Raw genomic sequence first — 26,761 nt, 5'->3', positions numbered from 1 at the left:
GAGCATGTGCTACTGCACTCCCGCTCCTGACCACTCGGCTACGGAGGCCATTGTATAATCAGTTAATCAAAAATATTATTAATCTTATTAAATTTCATTGTTAATTAAATTGTATTTAAATGGAAATCATTACCTAGACTAGAGCTGTGAAGCAAAGATCACAGACTAGCGAGAGTGCTGTGACTCAGGGGAAGAAACGAAGGGGGCGATTCTCCAACACATCAGTCTCAAAAAATGTGCGAAATGTGAAATGTTTGCTGAACTTTTTAAAACAGGACATGATTTAGCCAAGGAGGATGTCTTTGTGTGTGCTAGATGCCTAGAGTGTCAAGGAATTAGGCCAACTCAGTGTTCTGATGGGCATCTATGAGAGCTTGAGGTGTAGGGTAAATGCCCTCGAAGAAATTAATGAGGGGCCCATCAAGCTCTCAGCTGCCCAGCTCAATGGCAGAGCTCACTCCCATGGATCAGGCAACACAGAGGCAATCTCCAAGGCAGAATGCGCTAGTCCCAAAGGAACTAGTTATTGTTGGTGACTCTATTGTCAGGGAGACGGGGAATATACTATGCAAGGAGGATAAGTGGAACACGACCAGAGTATGTCTACCAGGGGCAAAGGTTGATGATGTTGTAGAGCAGATATCATCTTTTAAGGGCACAAAAGGTGATATTGTTGTACACGTAGGAACTAATGACATTAAGAATAAGAGATCTGCAGATTTACCCAACAAGTACAGGTCAATGTTGAAAAAAAGTCGCGAGTTAGGTTTGAATGTGAAAGTGTCTGCAATTCTGCCCAGACACGATAGGAGGGAGTATATGATGAGAGCCTTGTCGATCAATTCGGGCCCTGGAGACATTGTGCAAGGCTCAAAGGTTAGAATTTTTTTTCAGCCTAGTCTGTGCTTGTTGACAGGAGAGACTGCTTCTACAGGGATGGGGTACCCTTAAATAGAAAGAGTGCAAAAATATTTACTGATTCTCTCGAGACGGTGTTAGATGGGTCGGAAAACTGCTATCTTGGGGGGATACACAGACTAAAAGGTTAACAGTGGCTGCAGGCAGAGGCAAAAGTGATTCTTGCACTGCTTCTACTATATTGAGCATCAGCCTAGAAAGCAAGGGAATGGAGATTTATAGGAGTCATAGTGGAACAAATAAATACATGAGCTGTATTAGGGTAACTAAGAGTAGAAACAGGTGCATGTATACTTGCATGTACACCAATGCTAGGAGTATAGTTAATAAATTTGATGAGCTTGAAGTGCTAGTCAAGACATCAAAGGCAGATATTGTTGGGATATCAGAGACGTGGCGTAACAGACATAAGCAGTGCAGAATTGGAATTTTGGGAGTACAATGTGTACAGAAAGGATAGACAAGAAGGGAGGAGGGGTTATGCTTTTCGTTAAGAAATACATAAAATCTAAGGAAGTGCATCCAATTGATGTTGGTGGACAATGCAATGTTGAGTCTGGTTAGGGTGACATAAGCACTGGGAAAGGAAAAATGAGAGTAGGTGTGTGTTATATATTCCTAATGAATCTGATGAGTAAAATGAACAACTGTGCAGAGAAATAGTGGGCCATTAAATCAGCATGTCTTATAATCAGGGATTTTAACATTTGAGATAGCTTGTGGATTGGTCACTTGCACACTAGCAAGGCTTTTGTGGATTTATTGGATGACTGTTTTCTACAGCAACATGTTCGAGAGGCAACCAGAGGGAGTAATACTCTTGATTTGATTATCAGCAGTGATTATTCATGCATTAAGAATTTATAGATAAAAGAACCACTGGGTGACAGTGATCACAATATACTGATGTGGGAATTACTTAAAGATGTTACTACCATCAAGGCTAAAAGGAAGGGCTTTTGCTTTCATAAAGGTGACTACAGGGGTCTCAGACAGTTTTCAAATTCTGTACAGTGGGATCAACTGATGTTGTTACCAACGTTGAATTCTAAATGGGAAGTCTTCAGTAAATTTCCCAGATATTGACTGGAATTTGTTGATTGGTCACTCACACACTAGCAAGGCTTTTGTAGATTTATTGGATGATTGTTTTCTACATCAGCATGTTCGGGAGGCAACTAGAGGGAGTAATGCTCTTTATCTGATTATCAGTAGTGATTCTTCATGCATTAAGAATCTGCAGATAAAGGAACCACTAGGTGGCAGTGATCAAAGTGTGCTGAAGTGGGATTTACTGAAAGAGGTAACTACCATCAGGGGTAAAGGAAAGAGTTTTTGCTTTCATAAAGGCGACTACGATGGTCTGAGACAATATTTAAATTCTATACAGTGGGACCAACTGTTGATGTTACCAATAGCAAATTCAAAATGGGAAGCATTCAAAGAACTTATCTTGGAAGCTACTAGGCTTTACATACCAACTAAGAAATATTGTTCAAGGTTTAGGCCTAAATGCATGTCAGATGAACTAATGAGACATATGGCAGAGAAGAAAAATGCATGGGATACATATAAATTAACATGTGACACAGAAGCCTACGATAGATATAAGCTGATCTGTAACCAAGTTACAAAGGAGGTTAGGCAGGCGAAGGCAGTTTATGAGAAATCTTTGGCAAAGGATGCAAAGAAAAACAGCAAAGAGCTCTTTACTTATGTAAACTCTAGAAAGAAGGGGATGAATCAGATTGGTCCACTTGATATCGATGGTTCAACTGTTGATGATCCTGCTCAGGTAGCTAACAAACTAAATGAATATTTTGCATCGACATTCACACATGAGGAGTTATTCAGCGAGGGGAATGCCAGGGGTGTATTGAACTCTGGCAGTAAGCTAGATAATCTTATAATAACTGAGAGGAAAGTGGAGGAGAAATTGTTGAGGATAAACATAAAAAAGGCACCTGGGGTGGATGGGATCTATCCAGTTATATTAAAGGAGGCAGCAAAGGAAGTAAGCAAACCCTTAGCCATAATTATGAGAGCTTCCTTGAACTCAGGGGAGGTACCCATAGACTGGAGATGTGCAGCTGTGACCCCAATTCACAAAGGAGGATCAAAGGCTGACACAAGTAATTATAGACCTGCAAGTTTAACTTCTGTTCCAGGAAAATTAATGGAGGCACTGATTAAAGAATCACTGCAGGATCATCTAGACAAGACTTCAGTTATAGCTTGGAAACAGCATGGTTTTGTTAAGAGAAAGTCTTGACTGACTAATTTGATTGGATACTATGATTCAGTCACAAAAGAACTGGATGTAGGGCATAACTGATATTATATATTTGGATCTTAGAAAGGCTTTTGATACTGTTGCACATGGAAGACTGCTGCACAAATTGGAGCAGTGTGGCATTGGTGGCAAATTGCTGCTATGGATAAAGGGACTGTTGAGAGGGAGAAGACAGAGTGGTAATCAATGGACACTGCTCATCGTGGACTAATGTTATTAGTGGAGTCCCTCAGGGTTCAGTGTTGGGTCCATTATTGTTTTCTGTATTTATAAATGATATTGATGATGATATATCAAGCTTAATGTCCACGTTTGCAGACGATATGAAGGTTGGCGGGGTTTTTAAGGACACTACTGACGCTATGCTGCTGCAACAGGATCTGGAAAGGTTGAGCAGATGGGCTCAGAGGTGGCAAATGAAGTTTAACATTGACAAATGTAAAGTACTACATATGGGAAACAGCAACCCCAGAGCAGCGTATTAACTCTGTGGTACTACACTGACAGTGGTAGAGAATGAAAAGAATGAATATCATTTTACCTGGGGGTAATTGTGCAGGCAGATATGAAGTTCTCTGAGCAGTGCAGACATGCTGCTAGAGTAGCTCAGTGCCTTGTCAATGATATACATGAATTTTTCTAGTAGGGATAAGGTGATTATTCCCTTGTATAATCAATTGTCAGGCCACACCTTGAGTATTGTATACAGGTCTGGAGACCTCATTTCAAGAAGGATGTAGAGCTGCTGGAACAAGTACAGAGAAGGGCAACAAGATTAGTGAATGGAACAAAGGGTTGCTCTTACGAAGAAGGCTTAAGTTTTGCAAATTACACAGTCTGGAGACTAGGAACCGGTGAGGTGATCTGATAGAGGTGTATAAAGCGTTGAATGGTTTGAGCATGCTCAATGCCGATGGGATTCTTCCTTTTGCTCAGAATAATCACCTGAGAGGGCATTAATTCAAATTGAGGAAAGACAGATGTAGGATAGACGTGCAAAAAGTTGCCTTTAGCCAGTGGGTAGTTAGTTGGTGGAACAGACTTCCTTGTTGTGGAAGTTGATAGTCTAAATAAATTTAAGGCTCAGCTGGACAGGTATTTTGAACGAACAGAGGGGTGAAGTGGAAGGTTTTTTTTTTTTTTTTTTTTTTTTTTTGCTGATTCTGGCTTAAGCTTGCTTTCTTGCATCATTTTCCTCTACAAATGCTAACTTAATTTTGGGGGCTACTGGGCTTTTCATTCCAACTAAGAAATACTGTTCATGGTTTAGGCCTAAATGGATGTCAGATGAACAAATGAGGCTTGTGGCAGAGAAGAAAATTGTATGGGATGCATATAAAGTATCAGGTGACACAATCCTATGGCAGATATAAACTAGTCTGTAATAAAGTCATAAAGGAGGTTAGGCAGGCGAAGGCAGATTATGAGAAATCCTTGGCATGTAAAGGAAAACAGCAAAGAGTTCTTTACTTATGTGAAATCTAGAAGGAAAGGGATGAATCAGATTGGACCACTTAACACAGATGGGTTGACTACTGATGATCATGCTCAAGTAGCTGATAAACTGAATGAGTATTTCGCATCTATTCACACATGAGGAGTTATTCAACGAGGTGAATGCCAAAAGTTTATCAAACTCTAACAGGGAGCTAAGTGATTTTGTGATAAATGAGAGAAGAGTGGAGGAGAAATTGTTGAAGTTGAACATAAAAAAAAGCACCTGAGGTGGACGGGATTTTTTTTTTGGCTAATGCTGCATAAACTTGCTTTCTTGCATTGTGTGCCTCTACTTATGCTAATATGCATCTCAACCACCTGTTTATACTGCATGGAAAAATTGCATGTCTGACTGAATCGTAATCCCTTAGTGTTTTTCATCTTTAACCACTGTTATCTTCTCTTCCTCTATCTTATACGTGAATCCGGGATTTCTCTTCCCCAAATGCAATTTAGAAGCATTAAACTTTAGCTGCCGTTTTTCTTACCATATATGCCAGTGATCTGTCTTTCTGAAGTATAATAGCTTGGCTCAAATTGTGAACCATTCTTCCCATCATGAAATCATTAACAAACTTTGACAGGTTTCCTGGATACCTTTGTTAGTATCATTTATCTAAAAATGATAGTGATTTAAGAAAATTAAAAATAGGAGAGGACCAAATACTGAGCCCTGAGAGTCCCCTTCAGACCATAAATGGGCTGAAGACTTTTTTTTTTTTTTTAATGTAAACCCCAAACACGAGAGGTATTAGAACCTGTAGTACTTAGTACCATGCTTTGGTTGGAGATTGAGAAGATGAAAGAAGATATTTATTGACATTGGACCTGAACTTCTGTAGACTGTAATTTTCAGGAAATACGTATGAAGGAAGGTTGTTCCAGAAAACGACAGTTGAATAAATAAACGAGGAAGATGAAAAGTTGGTTCTGTGAGTGTGAAGTTGGACAGTAAATGGATGTTGGCTGGTGGCGGCACGTGTTCAGACTGTTTTGAAAAAGAGAGCGGAAATTACAGAAGCCCATTCAGAACAGTGCCCATGGAAGTATCTGTAGAAGAGGCATGCAGCAGAAACAGTACATCTATGAGACAGCGAGTGGAGAGACTCTGTTCGAGATGAATCATTAATTAACCTAACTGCCCTCTTCTGAATGGAATCAAGAAGCCTGAGAGAGGTTTTGGGGGCACCACCCCAGATGTGGGAACAATATTCCATGGTAGGGCAGATTTGCAATTTATACAGAGTGAGCAGCTGTTTGGAAGAAAAGTAATGACGAGAGCGAAAGAGTAAACCAAGTTTTTTAGACGCAGAGGAAGCAATATTTGTAATGTGCTTGTGCCAAGAGAGATTAGAAGTTCAGGGTAATCCCCAAAAGAGATATATCATTTTGCCTAGAAATCGAGATTTCTAGGCAAAATGATATATCTCTGCACAGATAAGCCAAAGATAAGCATAGGGGGCAGAAGAATCCTTTCCGTGAGATATAAGACAAGACTGAGTTTTACAAAGATTGAAATCAACTAAGTTGTCTTTGTCACACTGGAGAATTATCTGGAGATCGGCATTTAAGGAATTGTTACCGGATATTCCAGAAGTTGATTGAGAAGGACAAGGTTTCTCAAAATGGAAAGTGGAATGCAATATGTTATCATCGGAAAAACTATAGATAGGATTTCCAGTTAATGGAAGAAGGTCATTAATATACGAGAGGAATAGAGTGGGGAAAATAAGTGAACCTTGGGGGATACCAGCATTAGTGGAGAAGTTAGAAGACAGAGAGCCATCTACCATCACCCTCAGTGAGCAATCAGAGAGAAAACTGGATAAACAATCCATAAGATGGAAGCTTGTTTAGAAGACCTTTATGCCAAACATGATCGAAAGCCTTTGAGATATCAAGAGCAACTACTTGTTTCACCGAACCTTTCCATTGAATTAATCCATAAATGGGTAACATAAGCCAGAATATCCCCAGTGGATCGACACAGATGGAATCCATACTGGCAATCATTGATCAAGACGGAAGGTTTCTAGATAGTTTAAAAGTTGGCGGTTAATTGATTTCTCCATTACTTTAGAAAGAATAGAAGTAATTGTAATGGGACGATAATTGGATGGGAGGGATTTGACACCCTAGAAAGAATAGAAGTAATTGTAATGGGACGATAATTGGATGGGAGGGATTTGACACCCTAGAAAGAATAGAAGTAATTGCAATGGGACGATAATTGGATGGGAGGGATTTGACACCCTTTTTAGGAACTGGCAGGATATGAGCAAATTTACAAGCAGAAGGAAAAACACCTTTGGAATAAGAAAGTGAAAAAAGGCGGCAAAGAATAGGAGTAAGTTCAGGAGCACAGGTTTTGAGAACAAGTGGAGAAATACCATCGGTATCTGGAGCTTTCTTAGCATCAAGATTCGTCAAAATCCTTCTGACATTCTTTTGACGGAAGACCACAGGAGGCATTGAATGGAGCGTGTTGGGAATGGTGCGAGGTGTTTTACCAAGATCATTAATACATGAGTTGGAAGAAAAATGGGATGCTAGCAGGTCAGCTTTATCCTTGGCTGAAGTGACAACAGAACCATCTGGTTTGGACAGAGGTGAGAGCAGAGATGGGCAAAAGTTGCGGCCAATAGCTTTGGCAAGAGACTAGAATGCTCGGCTACCATTAGGTCAAGAAGCAAGTTTTCTACTCTTAGCTTGTTCAAAATCTAGTTTGGACTGATTAATAACTCCTTTACAATTGTTGCGAGCTTTGGTGTAGGCAGAAAATGAAACTGAAGAATTAGAAACAAGCCAATTACTATATGCAAAATTCTTCTCTTGAACAGCATTCGCACATTTATTGGAAAACCAAGGTTTAGATTAAGGAAGAGATTTTAAAGTGGAATGTGGAACAAGGATTCCATTCCTGCAAGAATAATTTCGCTGACACAATCTGAGCAAACGTTGACATCAGAAGTTTTGAAACAGTAACCCGACCTAGGAAAAGAAGAAAAGAAATCTCGCATGTCATCCCATTTTGCATTCTTGTAATGCCAAACAACACTAGGTTGGGAATAGCCGTGAGATAAAGGCTCCTTTGGGGAAGATACAATCACCAAGTTGTGATCTGAAGTGCCTAAAGGACCTCTCACTTCGACCGTGTACTTAGAATGGTTGTTTGTGAGAAAAAGATCCAGTGTGTTGGCTGTATGGTTAGGATTGTCTGGTATTCTTGTAGGTAAATGAACAATCTGTGCAAGGCCATTAGTAATTGCAAAAGCGTCAGCATCTCGACCAGCTGGGTCAGTGTGACTAGAAAACAGAAGCCAGCTGGAGTTGTGAACATTAAAATAACCAAGGAAAATTACCTCGCTATTAGGAAAGTTGGACTGGAGAAAGGCAAGTGGCAAGGTGAGGAAGTCAAAGAGCTCCAAGTGATTAGTGGAGTTGGGAGAACAGTAGAGACAACAGAGGAATTTGACGCAATGATGTAGAGAGATTTTAAGCCAGAGAAGATCAAAGAGAGGAGATTCCAAATTGCCAAGTCTCTGACAGGGAATATCGGAACGGACATATGCACAAGTACCTCCTTTGAGGCGAAAGGAATCATACAGCGAATAATTTGGGCATCTGAGATGAGCAGGAGGTTGAATCAACCGATAACTGAGATTCTGTCAGGAAAAAGTACATGGCGTTTGGCAGACTGCAAGTGGAAATGGACATTGTTGAGATTAGAATTGAGACCACGTATATTTGGGAAATGAATTAGGAAGTGTTTGGATCTTTTCGCAGATAAGCTTGCTCTATTAGTTTGACAATTCACGTTATATTGAATAGTAAGAAAAAGTGGGTGGGACATGCTGTATAAAGTAATGAAATTTTTGGATATAGTGTACACATGGTAAGAATATATCCAGATCCTTTATATAGCGTGGCTTCGACAATGCTCCCCGCATACACACAACTCGGGCTTCCTCCAGTCACTATCTGGCAGAGTAGAGGTAGCAAGATTATACACTAGCTGATCCGGAAGCCTCCTAGAGAGTTACCAATAGGTTCGGTCCGGTGTACTAACTAGTGGCCAACCTGCGAACACCATTTTCGAGCTGTACCCTCGAAATGTAAGGAATATTGGATCTCGCCACGATGTTCATCATAGCCTCAAAAGTCATCAGTCATACTGCATGATGGAAGAGATTGGGAAGGGTTGACCGGAACTTAGCTCTAGAGACTAAACATGAGTTCCACCACTTCAAGCTTCCAATAAGCAAAGTGGTGATATTGCACTGGTTGATGAGAGTCATCTACCACCTTGTGCTGCTTGGTAACATAGAGGGGCAGCATTCCTCCATGTGGTATTGGGTGGCCACCCACCATTTACTTGTGCATGGAGGTTATACCCAGGATTACTAACAGTCCCACCATCGTGAAGATGCAAGCAGAGTATTTGGCTGTCACAGACCGTCCGGACTTTGCCGAAATTGGGTCTACTTGACTTGAGTGTCACCTGAATATCAGTTCCATCAGCGTTTTAGACTCCCAGGTAGTAAGCACAGCTTGTCTGGCCTATCTGAGAGAATGTCTCTGACAACCTCAAGGACCATTGATAGTCTAAATAAATTTAAGGCTGAGTTGGACAGACATTTGAATGAATGGAGGGTTTTTTTTTTTAAAGACTATCAACTTGTACTTGAGGACAAGTTGATAGTCTAAATAATTTTAAGGCTGAGTTGGAAGACTGACCATTTTTGACAACTTTCTGTCCAATACCGTCTTATACACATGGGTACACAGGTTCCCACGATTCTATGGGCCCATGGTGAATTTATCGCCAACTGATTAATGTTGATTATCAGTTTGAATTTACTTATAAAATAATTGAATGATCTTCGCAGCACAATGAAGCAGCAGCATTTGAAACGACTTTCACTCTTGTGCATGGAAAACGATATCCTGAAGTCTATTGACTTCAATCTGATTATAAAACAATTCTCAACAAAGAAATTTCTCAAACATTTGTGTTGATTAATAATAAAAAAATTCATTAATTCATACTGTACGTTTACCAATTAATTATCATTTATATGTTGAAATGTTTGTTTTTCAAGGTTTATAATGTTCGAAGTTTCTTGGTTAATCCTCGCTTCACATAATGTTTTTTTATGTTTAAACATTGCTTTTGTTGAAAATATCAATAAATCTAAAGGTTTAATTGTATTGTCCATTTACATTTTTATTCCTTTGAGTGAGTGGGGTCCAGTGCATTACTTTCCCAGGGCCTGCAGTGCTGTTGGGATGGCAATGTTTCTGTCTCTTACCTTTTATCCAGCTGCCAACATCCAGCATAGGACCTTACTAGAAATCCCAGTTTATTCAAACAGTATCAAAAGCTTTATTTGTATAAGTATATAAAGTCAAAATTAATACATGCATTAAAATTGTTACATGCACTGTTTAATGACTATATCATAATGATTATTGTTAAATATATTACCACTCTTATACCACGTGAAATTAATAATGTAGTTTATTAAGCTATTTGCCTAAACTGCTATATATTAAAGTAACATTTCAGGTACCTTACTAATACCCATCATCAGACTTTACTGTTGGGGGGGAACAAAAATGGAAAGGGTTACAAATCTGAATACAGTTACCAATATTACAATTACAATTATGATTTGCAAATAAACAATTCTAAGTTTGGATTATTGTTACAATAGAACCAGATGTTAAAATTAAGTAAATACAAAGAGATTAAATTCTTACCTGCTGACCGACTCCTCTTGCCAATGCTCCCAGAAATCTGATGTGCATACAGGCAAGAGACCTGCCAGCAGTTAATTTATAGGTGAGGGATTAATTCCAATAGCCAGTAGAATTGTGCCAGTACTTTTATCCTCGATCCAGGGTTCTTTTGTAGTGGACTCCTGAGGTGACCTTTGCTCTCCTACTCTGCTCCAATTTGTGTAGCAACCTTCCATGTGCAACAGTGTCAAAAGCCTTCCTAAAATCAAAATATATGATATCAAAGTTATTCTTTGCATCCAGTTCCTTTGTGACTTCATCATAGTATCCAATCAAATTAGTCAGACAAGACTTCCCCTTAACAAACCCATGCTGTGTCTGAGTTATAACTGAAGTCATGTCTAGATGATCCTGCAATGCTTCTTTAACCAGTGCCTCCATTAATTTCCCTGTAACAGAAGTTAAACTAGCAGGTCTGTAATTACCTGTGTCTCCCTTTGATCCTCCTTTGTGGATTGGGGTCACATTTCACATCTCCAGTCCAGTCCATGGGTACCTCCCCCGAGTTCAGAGAAGCTCTCATAATTATGGCTAAGGGTTTGCTTACTTCCTTTGCTGCCTCCTTTAATATAACTAGATAGATTCCATCCACCACAGGTGCCTTTCTTATGTTTATCTTCAACAATTTCTCCTCCACTTTAATCTCTGTTATTACAAGGTTTTCTAGCTTACACCCAGAGTTGAATACACCTCTGGCATTCCCCTCCCTGAATAACTCGTCACGTGTGAGTGTAGATGCAAAATATTCATATAGTTTGTTAGCTACCTGAGCAGGATCATCAACAGTTGAACCATCGATATTAAGTGGACCAATCTGATTCATCCCCTTCCTTCTAGAGTTTACATAAGTAAAGAACTCTTTGCTGTTTTTCTTTGCATCCTTTGCCAAAGATTTCTCGTAATCTGCCTTCGCCTGCCTAACCTCCTTTGTAACTTGTTACAGACCAGCTTATATCTATCATAGGCTTCTGTGTGACATGTTAATTTATATGTATCCCATGCATTTTTCTTCTCTGACACATGTTTAATTAGTTCATCTGACATCCATTTAGGCCTAAATCTTGAACAATATTTCTTTGTTGGTATGAAAAGCCTAGTAGCTTCCAAGATTAATTCTTTGAATGCTTTCCATTTTGAATTTGCTGTTGGTAACATCACCAGTTGGTCCCACCGTATAGAATTTAAACACTGTCTCAGACCACCGTAGTCACCTTTACGAAAGCAAAAACCCTTCCCTTTATCCTTGATGGTAGTTACCTCTTGATGATGGGTATCGGTAAGATACCTGAAACGTTACCACTGCCACCTTGTGGTTCCTTTATCTGCAGATTCTTGATGCATGAATAATCACTACTGATAATCAGATCAAGAGTATTACTCCCTCTAGTTGCCTCCTGAACATGATGTTGTAGAAAACAATCATCCAATAAATCCACAAAAGCCTTGCTAGTGTGTGAGTGACCAACCCACAAATTCCAGTCAATCTCAGGAAAATTAAAATCCCCTATTATAAGACACTCTGATTTACTGGACCACTCTATTTCTCTGCACAATTGCTCATTATACTCATCAAATTCATTTGGCCTATAACACACACCTACTCTCATTTTTCCTTTCCCAGTGCTTACTTAAGTCACACCAAACGGACTCAACGTTGCATTGCCACCAACATCAGTTGGATGCACTTCCTTAGATTTTGTCTTTCTTAACTAACAGCATAACCCCCTCCTCCCTTACTGTCCTGTCTATCCTTTCTGTACACATTGTACTCCCCAAATTCCAGTTCTGCACTGCTTATGTCTGTGTGACACCATGTCTCTGATATCCCAACAATATTTGCCTTTGATGTCTTGACTAGCACTTCAAGCTCATCGAATTTATTAACTATACTCCTAGCATTGGTGTACATGCAAGTATACATGCATCTGTTTCTACTCTTAGTTACCCTAACACAGCCCATGTAACAATGGTACCAGAGCTGCACCAACATTTCCCTCTAATATTTGGTCCATATACCAACAAACATTAAGTCAAAGTGATAGAACAAATAATTTTGCTGAAGAGGCCTGACAAACCTCAGTTAGCTTTTGGTAGTAGTATTACTCACCCTACTATATTTAAAACTAAATTAAGGAAAATTCAAATAACATACAATATAGATATTGCCGGCCATGAATGTCCACAGAAACGAACAGGGTATGAAGAAGCTGAGTGCAGAATTTTAAATAAGATTGATAACTGTAATGGGAAAAATATTATAGAATATCTTTGTGGTATATCCTACTACAAAAGTAAAGGATTTGTAGTTTTATCATTTATTTTCTATGATTATTAAGAAAATTCAAAGATGTATACTTAACTACTCAATAAATTCTCTTCTGACAAATGTATGTTATTAATAAATAACATAATTGCACTAATATATTTGTCCTAACAAATTTCTATTTATAAATTTATAACCCTAAATGAAAATGTATATAATTTTCTTTTCGAAATAATTTTTGTTGTAGAGTTGTTGCATAACATATTGGAATTAATCCCTCACCTATAAATTAACTGCTGGCAGGCCTCATGCATGTATGCACATCAGATTTCTGGGAGCATTGGCAAGAGGAGTCTGTCAGCAGCTAAGAATTTAATCTCTTTGTATTTACTTAATTTTAATATCTGATTCTATTGTAACAGTAATCCAAACTTAGAATTGTTTATTTGCAAATCGTAATTTAAATTGTAATATTCATAATATTGGTAATTGTATTCAAATTTGTAACCCTTTCTATTTTTGTTCTTACAACAGTAGAGTCTGATGATGGGTATCGGTAAGATACCTTAAACGTTACCTTAATGTATAGTAGTTTAGGCGGATAGCTTAATAAACTATATTATTAATTTCGCATGGTAGAAGAGTGGTAGTATATTTAGTAATAATGTTAATGGAAAACAACCACGTAACAACCTTCCCTAACTACATCATAGTAATTTACCATATTGGTTGGGCATGACTTCCCCTCAACAAACCCATGCTGATATCTATTCAAGATGCCATTCTTGTTGATGTTCTTGAATATCATCCTTAACCACATACTCCATGAACTTCCCTACTACAGAAGTCAAGCTCCTCACCTGTAGCTACTCCAGTCGAGGAATCTTCATGGAATTTAGTGATCTCTCGTTAACATTCCCAATAGTTTGGTACACTCACATGTAGCCTTTTTAAGTATAACTGAATATATGTATCATCCTCTCCTGGAGTCTTTTCCTCCCTTAACATCAGTAGATTTTCTAATAAATATTCATTAAAATCATTATATTGCATATTTTAAAGCAATCAGACTCCTACACATTACCCAGAGATTTGAGCTTACCTTTGACTGTAAATATCATTGGGAAAAATCTATTCAAATCTTCAGTCATTTCTGCTGAGGTTTCTATGAACTTTCCACTGTGACCAGTTAAGGGACCTATTTGATTAACTCTTTTTGTTTTGTTTTCATATGGGAGAATAATACCCTGTTCCCATTCTTAGCTGTCTTTGCTAGTGCTTTCTCATTAGCTTTTGCCCATCTTGCCCTCTAGCTTTTTTTACATATTGTCTTATAATATTAATACAGTTTGTAATCATATGATTGTCTCTAACTTCCATTCTTGTTTATTTTGCTCAGTTAAACTCTTGATGTCACTGGTCATCCATTTTACCATCTTATATTTGCAAAACTATTCATATATTTGTGACCAGAAATGCATGGCACAGCTCTGATATTCAACATCCCTTGAATATTTCCCATAGCATATTTGTATCCAACACCATACAATAGTCTGTCCAATTAATGAAGTCCACGAAATATCCTGTTCTATTATAGTCCCTTCTCTTGATAGCATAGGTTTCTTTAGATTCGTCCCTGTGTGAGTGATGTACATTGAAAGGACAGAATTCGTGGGATACCTAATTCCTGGACAACGTGACATTGTCACCCCTCTCACTAGTGGGGTGACAGTGTCACGGACCCACCACTTGGCAGATATATAGGTATATCTGCCAAGATATACCTATACTTATACTATAGATATATAGGTATATCTGCCAAGATATACTTATACTATAGATATATAGGTATATCTGCCAAGATATACCTATACTACACTGCATTCACATAGATGGTAATTAGATGTCAGTATGAATAAACATCACGAGTTACCTGACTTTGAAAGAGGGATGATAGTGGGTACCCAATGCATGGGTCACTCTATTGTGGAGGTTGTACAGAAATTGCACTATCCCCATTCGATCGTATCGAGAGTGTACCAGGAATATGCCATTTCAGAATAATCGTAATTTTAATTGTAATATTCATAATATTGGTAATTGTATTCAAATTTGTAACCCTTTCTATTTTTGTTCTTACAACAGTAGAGTCTGATGATGGGTATCGGTAAGATACCTGAAACGTTACCTTAATGTATAGTAGTTTAGGCGAATAGCTTAAATAGCTGTGCACATGCAGTGCTGTGGGTGGAGAAAGATGGTGAATGAACGTGTCCATTGACATCTTTCTCGCATTGTTTCAGTCAGCCGGAGAGCGATAGTGGCACAAATTGTCACAAAATTTCAACAAGGGAGGTGCCAGAAACGTCTTCACCAAGACAATCAGGCGATCATTAGCCACAATAGGTTATGGGAGCTGCCGACCCACCAGAGTCCCATTGCTATCACCCTGACACGGGACTCTACGCCTCAACTAGGTGAAAAAACATCAGCAATGGATCTTTGATGATTGGAGATGGGTCTCCTGGTCTGATGAGTCCCATTTTCAGTTATTTCGAGTGGACGGGATGATGCGTATCTTGCAGAAACCCCACAAAGCTATACATCCATCATGTCAACAAGGAACAGTTCAGGCAGATAGACAGTTGGTAATGGGCTGACTCTGAACGGTCCAGGTTACGTGTCCGTCCTTGCAGACCATCTGCATCCTTTCATGGTCATCATGCACCCACAGGGCAATGGACTCTTCCAGCAGGACATTGTGCCTCCCCACAGAGCCGTGGTGACTAGAACATGGTTCGAAGAGCATTCCTCAGATTTTCTGCCATAGAATGGCCTCCCCGTTCACCGGACACGAATCCTGTGGAGCATTTTTGGGAAGGTGTGGAAAGGTCTGTTCGAGCTTTGAATCCTCCACCCAGGAATGCAACGGAATTATGGACAGCGGTGCAGCAAGCATGGAGGAAAATACCTGTGGAACACTTTTGTAGACTCAATGCCTCAACGTGCGATTGCCATTATCCAGGCAAAAGGTGGGCCTACCCGTTACTAGGTAGATATCCCATGATTTCTGTCCACTCAGTGTAAGTCACTGTGTGAGTAATTTTTCAATTGTTGAAACAACATGTTCACCAATATTAGTAAAAACTTGCATTATCATATTTTTGGATGGTTTGTTGATAGTCGAAAGATTTGATGTGTGTCTTTCATTAGTTGCTCCTAATCAACTGACAGCTGCTGTCATTTTTTATTTTTTTGGCTGCTGCAATAAAAGTGTTGATCAGTTGCACTGTACCTATCAGGTACCATAAAAATGTCAGAGTTTGCTGTAATTGTGCAGCTGCTCTTAAAGCCAAAGCTGTCTCTCAGGAAAGCATGTCACTGCCTGTTCTGGCACAGAGAATGAACAAACTACACTGGTATGGAGTATTGGACATTACGACAGTTTCAGAACATGATGTGGGATAATGAATCCATTCATGTAATGAAAGTGCATCATCCACCTTGAGTGGCAGTTGATTCATAGATAAACTGTGTTGTTTGAAGTTAATAAGGCACTCAACACCTACATTGGTATTGTTATGTTTATTTCCAGATTGGAAATATGTACATAATGGGGTCAAATGATTTGTGGTATCTTCTTACCACTTCTTCAATGACTGCAAATATAGTAATTAAGGATTATTATTATGGAATTCTTAAAAATTTTTTAGTGGAATTAAGAGTTTTATTAAATCAAACTTAGATCTAATTTGAAGAATTTTGTTTTAAGGTTAATTTTTATATAGTGAATAATAATAATACGCAAACACTTACCAGCTATCTTTGCAATATGATTGACACAAAAGGTCACTTTGGTCACAAGAACTTGTTGATTTGTTTATGGATGAAATATATATGTGATTTACTTAATCTCCTTACCAGGTGGTTTGATGGAAAAGAGTAAGGAATTATCTTTTATAGTCTTGATCCCAGGGTTTACTTGTGCCTTAAGGATATCATTACTTGCAGGTATTGGCTTAATAGGTAATGGGGGATGTTGATACACATTTAAAGATATGTGATAAAAATTAAATAAATACAAATTAAAATTGAATAGAATAAGACAAAATTAAATAAATGAATTAAATTATATAATCTAAATAATAATGTTGGAAAACTTTAAAGTTAAGATCTGTTTCTAGGGTGGTTGATAAGAATTAATATAGGTTGTAGTCTACTTCTTAGTTGAGGTGGGGGGAGCTATTTGGGTGGAGAGTTGGTTGTGGTTAAGAAGTTTAAACTTATTTTTAATTTGGGCTAGGATTTTATTATTAAAGATATGTATGTGACTGTTTTCAATCTGAATTCCTTTGTTGCGGTTAACGTTAATTATGGTTCCTATTAAAAACTCTTCTTTGTAGAGTCTATCATTTTGGTATATGTCTGTGGCCACTACTGATGTTTTAGAAAATGCCCATATGTAGTATTTCACAAACAACAAGCTGGGTGTGAATTTGTTACTCTGCTTTTTTCAGTATCCTTCTTGTGTTCTCTTACTCTATCAGTTGTCACTTTCTTTGTCCTATGTGGGCTTTTGGACAGACTCTGCATTGTAGCCAGTATATATGATTTTAGTGGAGGGCCTTGATGGGGGGGGCAAGATGGGGGTTTAATGTCTTTTATTATTGTGATTTTAGTATACCTGATAAAAAATTTGTTTTTGAGCTGAAAAATAGCTCAAAAATTTGAGCTATTTTTCAAATGCTCAAATTTATTCGCTGGTATGTAGTGCTTGGGGGATGGTGATGAATTTTTTATCCTCATCAGGAATATTGTTGGAGAATTTTTCTGTTGTGTTTTTGATGCCACCCCTGCAGAGGCAGCAGGCCCTCAAGATGAAGCCTTTCAGGACACCCGTTTTTGTGTTTGAGGGATGGTTGGATGAGAAATGGAGGATAGATCCAGTGTCAGTAAGTTTTCTATAAATTGTGTTGTAATGGTGTTTTGTTCTGTTTAGTATTAGTCAAGAAATTATAGGTTTTTTATCCTCTTCTAATTTGAACTGTGTGTGTGTGTGTGTGCCCGTGCGCGAGCTATTGATATGTAGATGAAACCTGTTGAGTTCCTTAATACTGTGGCCAAATGGTAAGGATATCATCTACATATCTGATCTATACTTCTGGTTTAAAGGTAGCTTTTTCTATGGCCTTGTTTTCAAAGGAATTCATAAAAATCTCTGCCAGTAAGGGGAGTGGATTGCCCATGCTTAGACCTTATTTTTGTTTATATAGGCTAGTTTTGAAGCTGAAGTAACCTTATCCTATTGACAAATCTAATTCAAGAATATGAAATATCTAGGGATTGGTTGGGGAAGGTGGTGTGTATCTGGTTGCCTAGTATTTTGAGGAAGATGGTCTTAGTCTCTTCTAATGGGACATTAGTGAACATGTTATCAACATTAGAGGAGACTAGAAGATCTTTGTTATTGATGTTAGTGTTTTCTAGCTGGTTGGGTAAATTTTGGGATTTTTTTTTATCATTCTAGAGTTTGTAGATAAGGCTGGTGTGATTGTTTTACAAGTTGTTGGGCTAAATTTCACTGTCGATGGTTTCTACCATTAACTATGGATCTGATGGGAAAGTTAGCTTTGTGTGCTTTGATATTTTCAAACAACATTGAGGGCTGAGAAATTGATGTTAGAAGTTGTTTGTAAGTGGTGTCATTAATTTTATTCTGTGTGTGAGTAAGAGCTTTAATTTTGTTTTTATCTTTTTAGCTATATAATATAGGGTCTCTTTTGATTGTTTTATAGATATTTTCTTCTGCTAATAGGCAAAAGACTTGATTGTTATAATCTTTGGTTATATGTATGTTACTTAAGTTGTTATGTTTTTATTTAAGCTTAAGTTGTTTTAGTACTTTCCTGTGATGGATGATAGGTTGTTATCTCCTTTGTAAGTTTATTTTATTTTTATGAAGGTCATTTATGACTTCTAATGGTGTTTGTTTTTAATGTTTTGGAAACTAGTATTAAGTTGTGCTAGAAAATTGAAGTATGGGATTTGTTGAGATGTCAGTGCAAAGTTTAATCCTAAACTTAGTGTCTCATATTCTGTGGTGAAAGGGATCTGGAGCTTACATTAACTACATCGATGAATCCCATGTTATTGGAGGGGGGGGGGTTGTGTAACTAACTACTGATGTATTGACAGAAGATCTTAATTGAGAGAGGGTTTAACACTTTGCTGAGTCCTCATTTTATAGAGTTAGGAATGGTCCACCCAGGGGTGAAGGTTCATCTTTATTGGAAGGTCTTGTCTAGGCTTCTCCTAGGTTAGCTGGTGGGCATCTGTTTTTCCTTGTTTGTTTCAGGTAGTGGAAGGATCCATCTGATGGCAGTGGGTCTCCTTATTCTTTTGAAGAGTTTACTCCAGTTGGGATATGGAAAAGATCCTTCTCTGTTTTTTTCTGGGTGTTCTCTTCAGAGATTTCAATTTGCTGGGAGAAAGGTCTGGGTTGGGGAATATTTATTTCTTCATTGTCATAAAAACACCCATCTAAGGTTGGGGTTTTTTTTCTGTTTCTCTGTGTGGGTTTATTGTTGACTTTGTACTTCAGACTTTTCTGTAGATAAACTGCTTCAAGACTGGTTTGCTGATTTTGTTGTTGGTAGAGTGGACTTTGTAGGGAGAGGATTGCAGTAAAGACTTCTTCAGTGATTGCAAACTGCACTGAAAAAAATGTTAAGAAAATACCACAAATCTTTTAATCCCATTATATACATATTTCCAATTCTAAAATAAACATAATAATACCAACATAGGTTTTGAGTGCTCTATTATCTTCAAACGACATAGTTTATCTATGCATCATGCTGCTCAAGAAATACCTTAGATCAGTGGTGTTCAACCTTTTTCTGTACAGGGGTCACATTAAAAGTTAATTTCTTTCGCAGGCTGCACTGAGTGATTTGAGAAAAATTAGTGTGTTACATTTTCAATGAAGTGTACTGCGCATACACTTTTATGCAGCCACCAAGATCAAACAGAATTGGCAACCCAAAGGTCATGGGTTTGAATCCCACCTCGGGCTTGGATCAGAGTAAAATGCAAATACTTTGGGAGGTGCATTATGGCCACAGAAGCCGATGCGCCAACAACTAACACAAAAAAAAAAAAAAAAAGGTCAAACAGAAGGCATGCCATAATTGAAGTCCCAGAACATTTTGATAGCACCTCGTATATATACACACACTTCTGGTCAGGCATGCGCATATTTGATACCAAACATAGATAAAAGAAACAGAATTCACAACATCAACATGAGGCTTTGTAACTTCAACACTCACATATTCACTGCAATGAATGCCATAGTCTTTAAATCCATTTGTTAATAAAGTTATTGATAATTGGAACCAGATTTTTGGTAGTAAAGTTAATATTTCCACTTATTTTTGTGTCAAATGTACTCTGTTCTTGAAATGATTAAGAAATTTTAAAATGCTCTTTCAATTCACTTTCTGTGCAGGCCATATAAAAAATATTCGTGGGCTGTAGGTTGGACACCACTGCCTTAGATCATCCTACAGAAATAGCATCATCCGATCTCTTAATAGGCATGAAAAAATCATCAGAAAACTCTCCAAAACCACGGAACAGTTAAGATACTTAATTACCTGCAGGAATCAAGACTCCACACCCAAAGGACTTCAATTCAAAGATCCCATTAAACTCCTTAATTCATCCAGGATCCTCAGTACTGCCTCAAAAAAGCTCTTAAGGACAACCATCAAACACATCCACTAGTGGCAAAATCAGCAAACCAGTCCTGAAGCAGTTTATCTGCAGAAAAGTTGAGAAGCAGGAAACTAACACCCCCCACCAACTAAGAAGTAAACTACACACTTGCTCTATTATCTTCAAATGACAGTTTATTTATGCATCATGCTATGCACCATTGCATAATTTGGAGAGGGACAGCTTTTTTCCCAGCAAAAGGTAAAGATGACCAGATGCAGCTAGCACTTACAGGCACACCTATTTAGGGTTAAATATAAAAGCATATATAATTGTTATGTACTATTATTTATTTAGAGTTTAATTATATTTCATTATATCACAAGTTCTGTTTGTGTGTATTTTGTATCTTTCTTGTCCAAAGAGACTTTTTTCCTTTCTTTTTTTTTTCTTTTTTCTCCCTTTGGTATAGTGCAGGTAAAGATCCTGAACATGTAATCCCATTATTTGTCTGTACTGTTGCATATCCCACAGTGCCTTGCCCTCTACATGTTTTTGAGCCATGCTATCGCTTAATGATCCGTCAGTGTATGGAATCTGGTATTCATCAGTTTGGAATGTGTGCTGTAGTTGATGATGTTGAACAAAGGTAAAGCCTCTTTTATAGCAATAAGAACTAGTAATAAAAAAAAAATATATATATATAGGAACCAATCAAAAAATTTACAACAGAAACAACTTTTCTAGAGAGAATAATTGCATGTTTAAAGTAATCATATGATTGCTTTAAAAGTACATACAGTTCTTGGACTCAGAGCAGTTTACAATCTGAGAAAAGTACCATATGTCAAAACCAGTTTTACCATAAAAATGATATGATGGAGATTACATTCCTCAGTAAGGATCTGATATGCAAATTTTTATATATGACTACAAGGTGATTAAATATGCTCTTTTAAAGAGCGTAATATACAGGGTGATTCAGGAGGAATAGTAAATATTTTGGGAGGTTATATTATATATAGTATCAATTATTCTGAGTAAAAAAGTTCATATAAACATTTGTCCAATTCTCAATGGATACAGACACAGCTCCCCGAATGAGATGTGACCAAGAAGAGTTATAACCTGATGCTGTTTTGTGTTAGAAGTGTTGTTAAGAATGCTGCACATCTTCACACATGCTGAATATGCAGATATGGTGTTTATCTCTAGTTTTTGTGGGGGAAGTGCTACTGCTGCTTGTAGAGGATACCGTCGATGGTTTCCTAACCACAGAATACCGGATTCAAGAGCGTTTACTAGTGTTTACACCAAACTGTGTGAGACTGGTACAGTTTCCATTGCTCATATTTCTTCTGAATCTGCAAATGAACAGAATGTGGATGAAATAGAACACATTGTTCAGTCAGTAGAACGTAGTCCTACTATTAGCACATGAAGAATTTCTATGCGTATCGGCATTTCACATACAGCAAATGGAATTTTGTCGGTGGGTAAACGCTAATTGCTGATTAATACTGTTCAGCATTGAAGCTACTTTCACCCGTGACATCAACAATACTCATATAACTCGTAGGTGGTCAGACAAAAATCCACATGCCGCTGCAGAAACAAATTTTCAACATCGCATCTTTGTAAATGTGTGGTGTAGTATCACTGACAATCAGTCAGTTGGGCCTGTTGTGTTATAAAGTTGTCTTACAGGTCCCATTTACCTAGAATTTCTGCAAAACGAATTTCCACTACTGTTGGAGGATGTTCCCTTGGCTACAAGGATTGGTATGTACTTTCAGCATTATGGAGCTCCTGCACATTATACCGTCTGGTGATACCATATCTAAATCGAACTTTCCCTGAACAATAGATCGGCTATGTGGTCCCATTCATTGGCCACCAAGGTCTTCAGACTTCACTTCATTAGGTTTTTGTTTGTGGGAATGGATGAAAGAGCAGTATACAGAGAAAAGTTAAATACAAGAGACTAATTGCTCACTTGCATTTTGGATATCACTGCCCTCATAAAGGAATTCCGAGACGACCTCAGAAGAACAAGACGTCATATTATCACAAGAGTTGCAAAGTGCCTTGAGGTTGGCGGTGGGATTTTCGAACATTTATTGTGAACTGTAAAAAATTTGTCAATTATTTTTGTTTTTTATCATTCAGAAAGTCAATAAATACAAACAATAAGTCATTTATCATTCTTCAGTACCTCTCATAATGGCTTTGTGTGTGCCAGTTTCAAGCAGCTGTATCTCCGTATCCATTGAGAATCGGACACATGTTTATATGAACTCTTTTACTCGGAATAATTGATACTATTCCTCCTGAATCACCCTGTATTTAAATTTAGAAAGTTCTTAACTGTGATTATTCTCAGTTCCAACTTGATTGGACTGAATGTTGTACACTATATTAGCAGTTAAGCCAGGAATATTCCTGCTGCACCTGTCAGATGTAGCTTAAAAAGTTTTTTGCAAAAAATGTTTGTTTGAGTTTAATGATTAAAAATTTTCCCTACCTTCCTAAATATAGACAAATTTTTACTGGTTTTTGAAGTGAAATTTATGATTTTTGCAGATGAATTGCTGAAAGACACCTTCCAGTGCAGCTCAAGCATTCTTGCAACTTTTAGTAATTACACTACATCTCATGTCAGTTATTGGTCCACACGCAGAGTATTACAGAATTGCACCGAACAATTGAAAGAGTATATTCTACAGCTAAAAATAAGTGTTCTTATAAACATTCAGTATCAAATGCATCACTTCCACAATACCAAATGGAAGGCTGTTCCAACAATCATTTACTCTCTGACAGAGAAAATTTTTGCACATTATCCTGCAACCATATCAGCCTCCGTAGCCGAGTGGTCAGGAGCTGGAGTGCCGTAGCACACACTCTTTGAGTAGACAGGGGTTCAAGCCCCTGACTGCTGAATACGGTCGATCTGCCAACCCGCACTGGACCAGTGTGGCAGATTATGGTCCATTTTCCCTCAGCATGAATTGTTGAGGAGGCTTCCATCCTGCAGTGGGTTGATAATGGCTGCACTTTACCTTTTTTTTTTTACCTGCAACCATCCTTTCTCAGTTAAAAATTATGCTTCCTTATGTGTATAGTCTGAGCAAGAGGAAGGGGGCCATCAGCATTTCGTTTACTCAATCCATTCAAAACCTTATGCAGCTCAGTCAGTTTTCCTTTCAGGAGCCTAGTTTAGAGATGTTGCAGTTTGCAAAACTCAAGTCTTTCTTGGTAAGAGGCTACCCTTTTGTGTGCCTGACTAATCTTATTGCTCTTCTCTGCACCCATGCCAAAAGATCCACATTGTTCTTAAAATGGTGCTTCCAGACCTGTACGTAATGGGATAATCATGTCTTTGTCCCTGCAGGCAAAATTTTTGTAATCATTGACAAAACCCAATGAACTGGCCTAGAAGCCACTTGGCACTGTTCAGAAAACTACTCTGTCTGACTACACAGTTACCTCTACTTTTTTGTCCTCCACTACCTTAGGTGTGTTAGCACCCAATTGGTATGTTATTCTGGTATTACTGCTACTCATATTATACCTTGCATTTATCAATTTATACCTCACTTGTGACTTCTCAGCCCATCTGCCTATTTCCTAGATCTTGTTGCAATAGCATACCCTGATTCTTGTTACCACTCTGCCAACCTTTGGATCATCTGCAAACTTAGACATTAAGCCCGATATATATATGTATATATATATTCACACATTAATCAATGTTGTTAATAAATATTGAAAACAGTAAGGGGTCTAGCACTGAACCATGAGGGACAACTCTAATAACATTAGTCCAAGAAGAGTACTGCCGATTAAAAACGACCTTCTGACTTCGCCATTCAACCATCCATAGCAGAACTCTTAGCGGTAACTTGCCCGTAATGCCACAGTGCTCCAATTCGTACAGCAGTTCTTCACCTGGAACAGTATCAAAAGCTTTTCTGAAATCTAAGAATTATTTTTGCATCCAGTTCCTTTGTTACTGCATCATAGTAGCCAATCATATTGGTGAGATCAGATCTCCTATTAACAGTTAAATGACAATCTGTGCCACTGAGGATTGCCACTGAACAGGATTGCCACTGAACTGCAATATTGTCCATCTCAGCATTTCTGTCAGGATCATAATTGTGGTGAAGGTTTGCTTACCTCTTTTGCTGTTTCTTTTAATATAATTGGACAGATCCCACAGCCCCAAATGCTTTTAGTTTCAACAATTTGACTTTCAATTATCACAAAATCATTTACCTCTCAGAATTTGATATACTTTTGCTACCCCTATAATCTTCTTCATGTATGAATGTAGATTCAGAATATTTATTCAGTTTGTCGGCAATCTGAACAGGTTCAACAGTCAGCCATTAATATGTAGTACATCAAAATGACTCATCCTATCCTTCTAATATTAACATATGTAAAGAAGTTTTTGCTATTTTTTTTTTTTTTTTTTTTGCATTCTTTGCCATAGACTTCTCATTACCTGCCTTAGAATGCCTAACCTCCTTTGACTTGATTGCAAATTAGTTTATACTTTCTGTAGGTTACTTTCTGAGTCATCAGCAAAACTATGGATAGGATTTCCATTCAGTGGAAGAAGGTCATTAATATACAGGAGAAAAAAAGCTGGAGAAAGAACTGAACCTTGGGGAACACCAAAATTAGTGGAGAAATTAGAAGATGGCCATCTATCTTCATGTGCAGAGAACAGTTAGAAAGAAAACTGAATACTCCATTGCAAAAAACAATTGGCAATCCATAAGATAGGTGCTTGTTTAGATGATTTTTATGCCAAATATAATCAAAAGCATTAGAAATGTCAAGAGCAGCTGTTTCAGATTCACCAAACATTTCCACAGAAATTTTTCCATGGCTGTGTAATATAAGCCACTGACATTGATGGAATCCATATTAGCAATATGAGAAAATTTCTATGTGCTTAGGGGAGTTGGGAGAATGATAAAGGCAACAGATGAATTTGACAGAATGGAATAGAGAGATTTAAGCCAGAGAAGATCAAAAAGAAGAGATTCAAAATTAGTTAATTTTTTACAGGGATTATCAGAGTGAACATAAACACAATTAGGACAACTGAGATCAGGTGGAATGTTTAGAGATAGTTTAGGACTGGGGATCGATGGATTTTTCCATTACTTTGGGAAGTGCAGAGGTAAGTGCAATGGGACAATAATTGAATTGGAGGGATTTGTCATTCTTTTTATTAACATGCTGGATGTGAGCAAATTTCTGAGCAGAAGGTAAAACCCCAGTGGAATAAGAAAGTGTAAAAAGGAAACACTAAACAGGATCAGGCTCAAAAGCAGGTTTTGAGAACAAGTGGAAAAATGCCATCAGCAACTGAAGCGTTCTTAGGATGAATATTGTTAAATTCTTCTTACAACCATTTTATGAAGACCACAGTATTGAGTGGAGTGTACTGTGATTGGTAGTAGGTGCTTTTCTAAGGTCATCAATACAAGATATAGAAGAAAAGTGGAATGCTAATAAGTTGGTTTCATCTTTAACAGAGGAGCGATAGAACCATTACGCTTTAAGAGAGGTGGAGTATAGATGGTTAAAAAGTTGCAGCCAATAACTTTGGCAAGAGACCAGAATGCTTGATTACCATTTGGACAAGAACCGAGTTTTCTACTCTCGGCCTCTTTAAAATCTAGTTTTGATAGATTAATAGCTTTAAAGTTGTTGCAAGCTTTAGCATAGGCAGAAAATGAACCTAGAGGTTTGGATGCAAGTCAGTTGTAATATGCAACATTCTTATCTTGAATGACCCATACCTCGCACATTTATTGGAAAACCAAGGTTTAAATTAAGCATAAGATTTTAAGGCAGAGTGTGGAATGACATGACGATTTCATTCCTACAAGTGTAATTTCAGTGAATACAATCTGAGCAAGCATTGAAATCAAAAAAATTTAAATCACTAATCCAAGCAAGGAAAAGAAGGATAAAAATCTTACAGATAATTCCATTTCACATTATTGTAATGCCAAACAACATGAGGAGAAGAGACCATCACCAAATTATGATCTGATGTGCCTAAAGGACCACTCATCTTGACCATGTACTTTGAAGTGTTATTTATGGGAAAAAGATCAAGAGTGTAGCACTATCCACCAACTCCAGTAGTTTGTCTAGTTCTTCCTTGAATTTATTCGAGCTATCCACTTTCACTATAATGAATGGAAGCATGTTCCTGCAATCAACCACACATTTCCTGA

General features: G+C 37.8%; 1 protein-coding gene across 3 annotated transcripts in view; it reads left to right on the top strand.

Moving 5' to 3' along the window:
- LOC150088106 (LON peptidase N-terminal domain and RING finger protein 3) overlaps positions 1-26,761 on the top strand; it is a 150,186-nt gene that overhangs the window by 68,541 nt on the left and 54,884 nt on the right. For all 3 annotated transcript variants that reach the window (XR_016546776.1, XR_016546777.1, XM_090370575.1), the window contains exon 9: positions 20,965-21,141. Coding sequence is in view for 1 of the 3 variants with exons in the window: in XM_090370575.1 (XP_090226701.1) it covers positions 20,965-21,141 (177 nt within the window). In the remaining 2 variants the exon portion in view is untranslated. The remainder of the gene's footprint in view (positions 1-20,964; positions 21,142-26,761) is intronic.

The sequence above is a fragment of the Mastigoproctus giganteus genome, chromosome 3, assembly GCF_048544385.1.
Source record: "Mastigoproctus giganteus isolate SK-2022 chromosome 3, ASM4854438v1, whole genome shotgun sequence".
NCBI classification, from domain to species: domain Eukaryota; kingdom Metazoa; phylum Arthropoda; class Arachnida; order Uropygi; family Thelyphonidae; genus Mastigoproctus; species Mastigoproctus giganteus.
The sequence above is the reverse complement of the archived record's forward strand: the minus strand, read 5'-3'. Positions and strand labels throughout refer to the sequence as shown.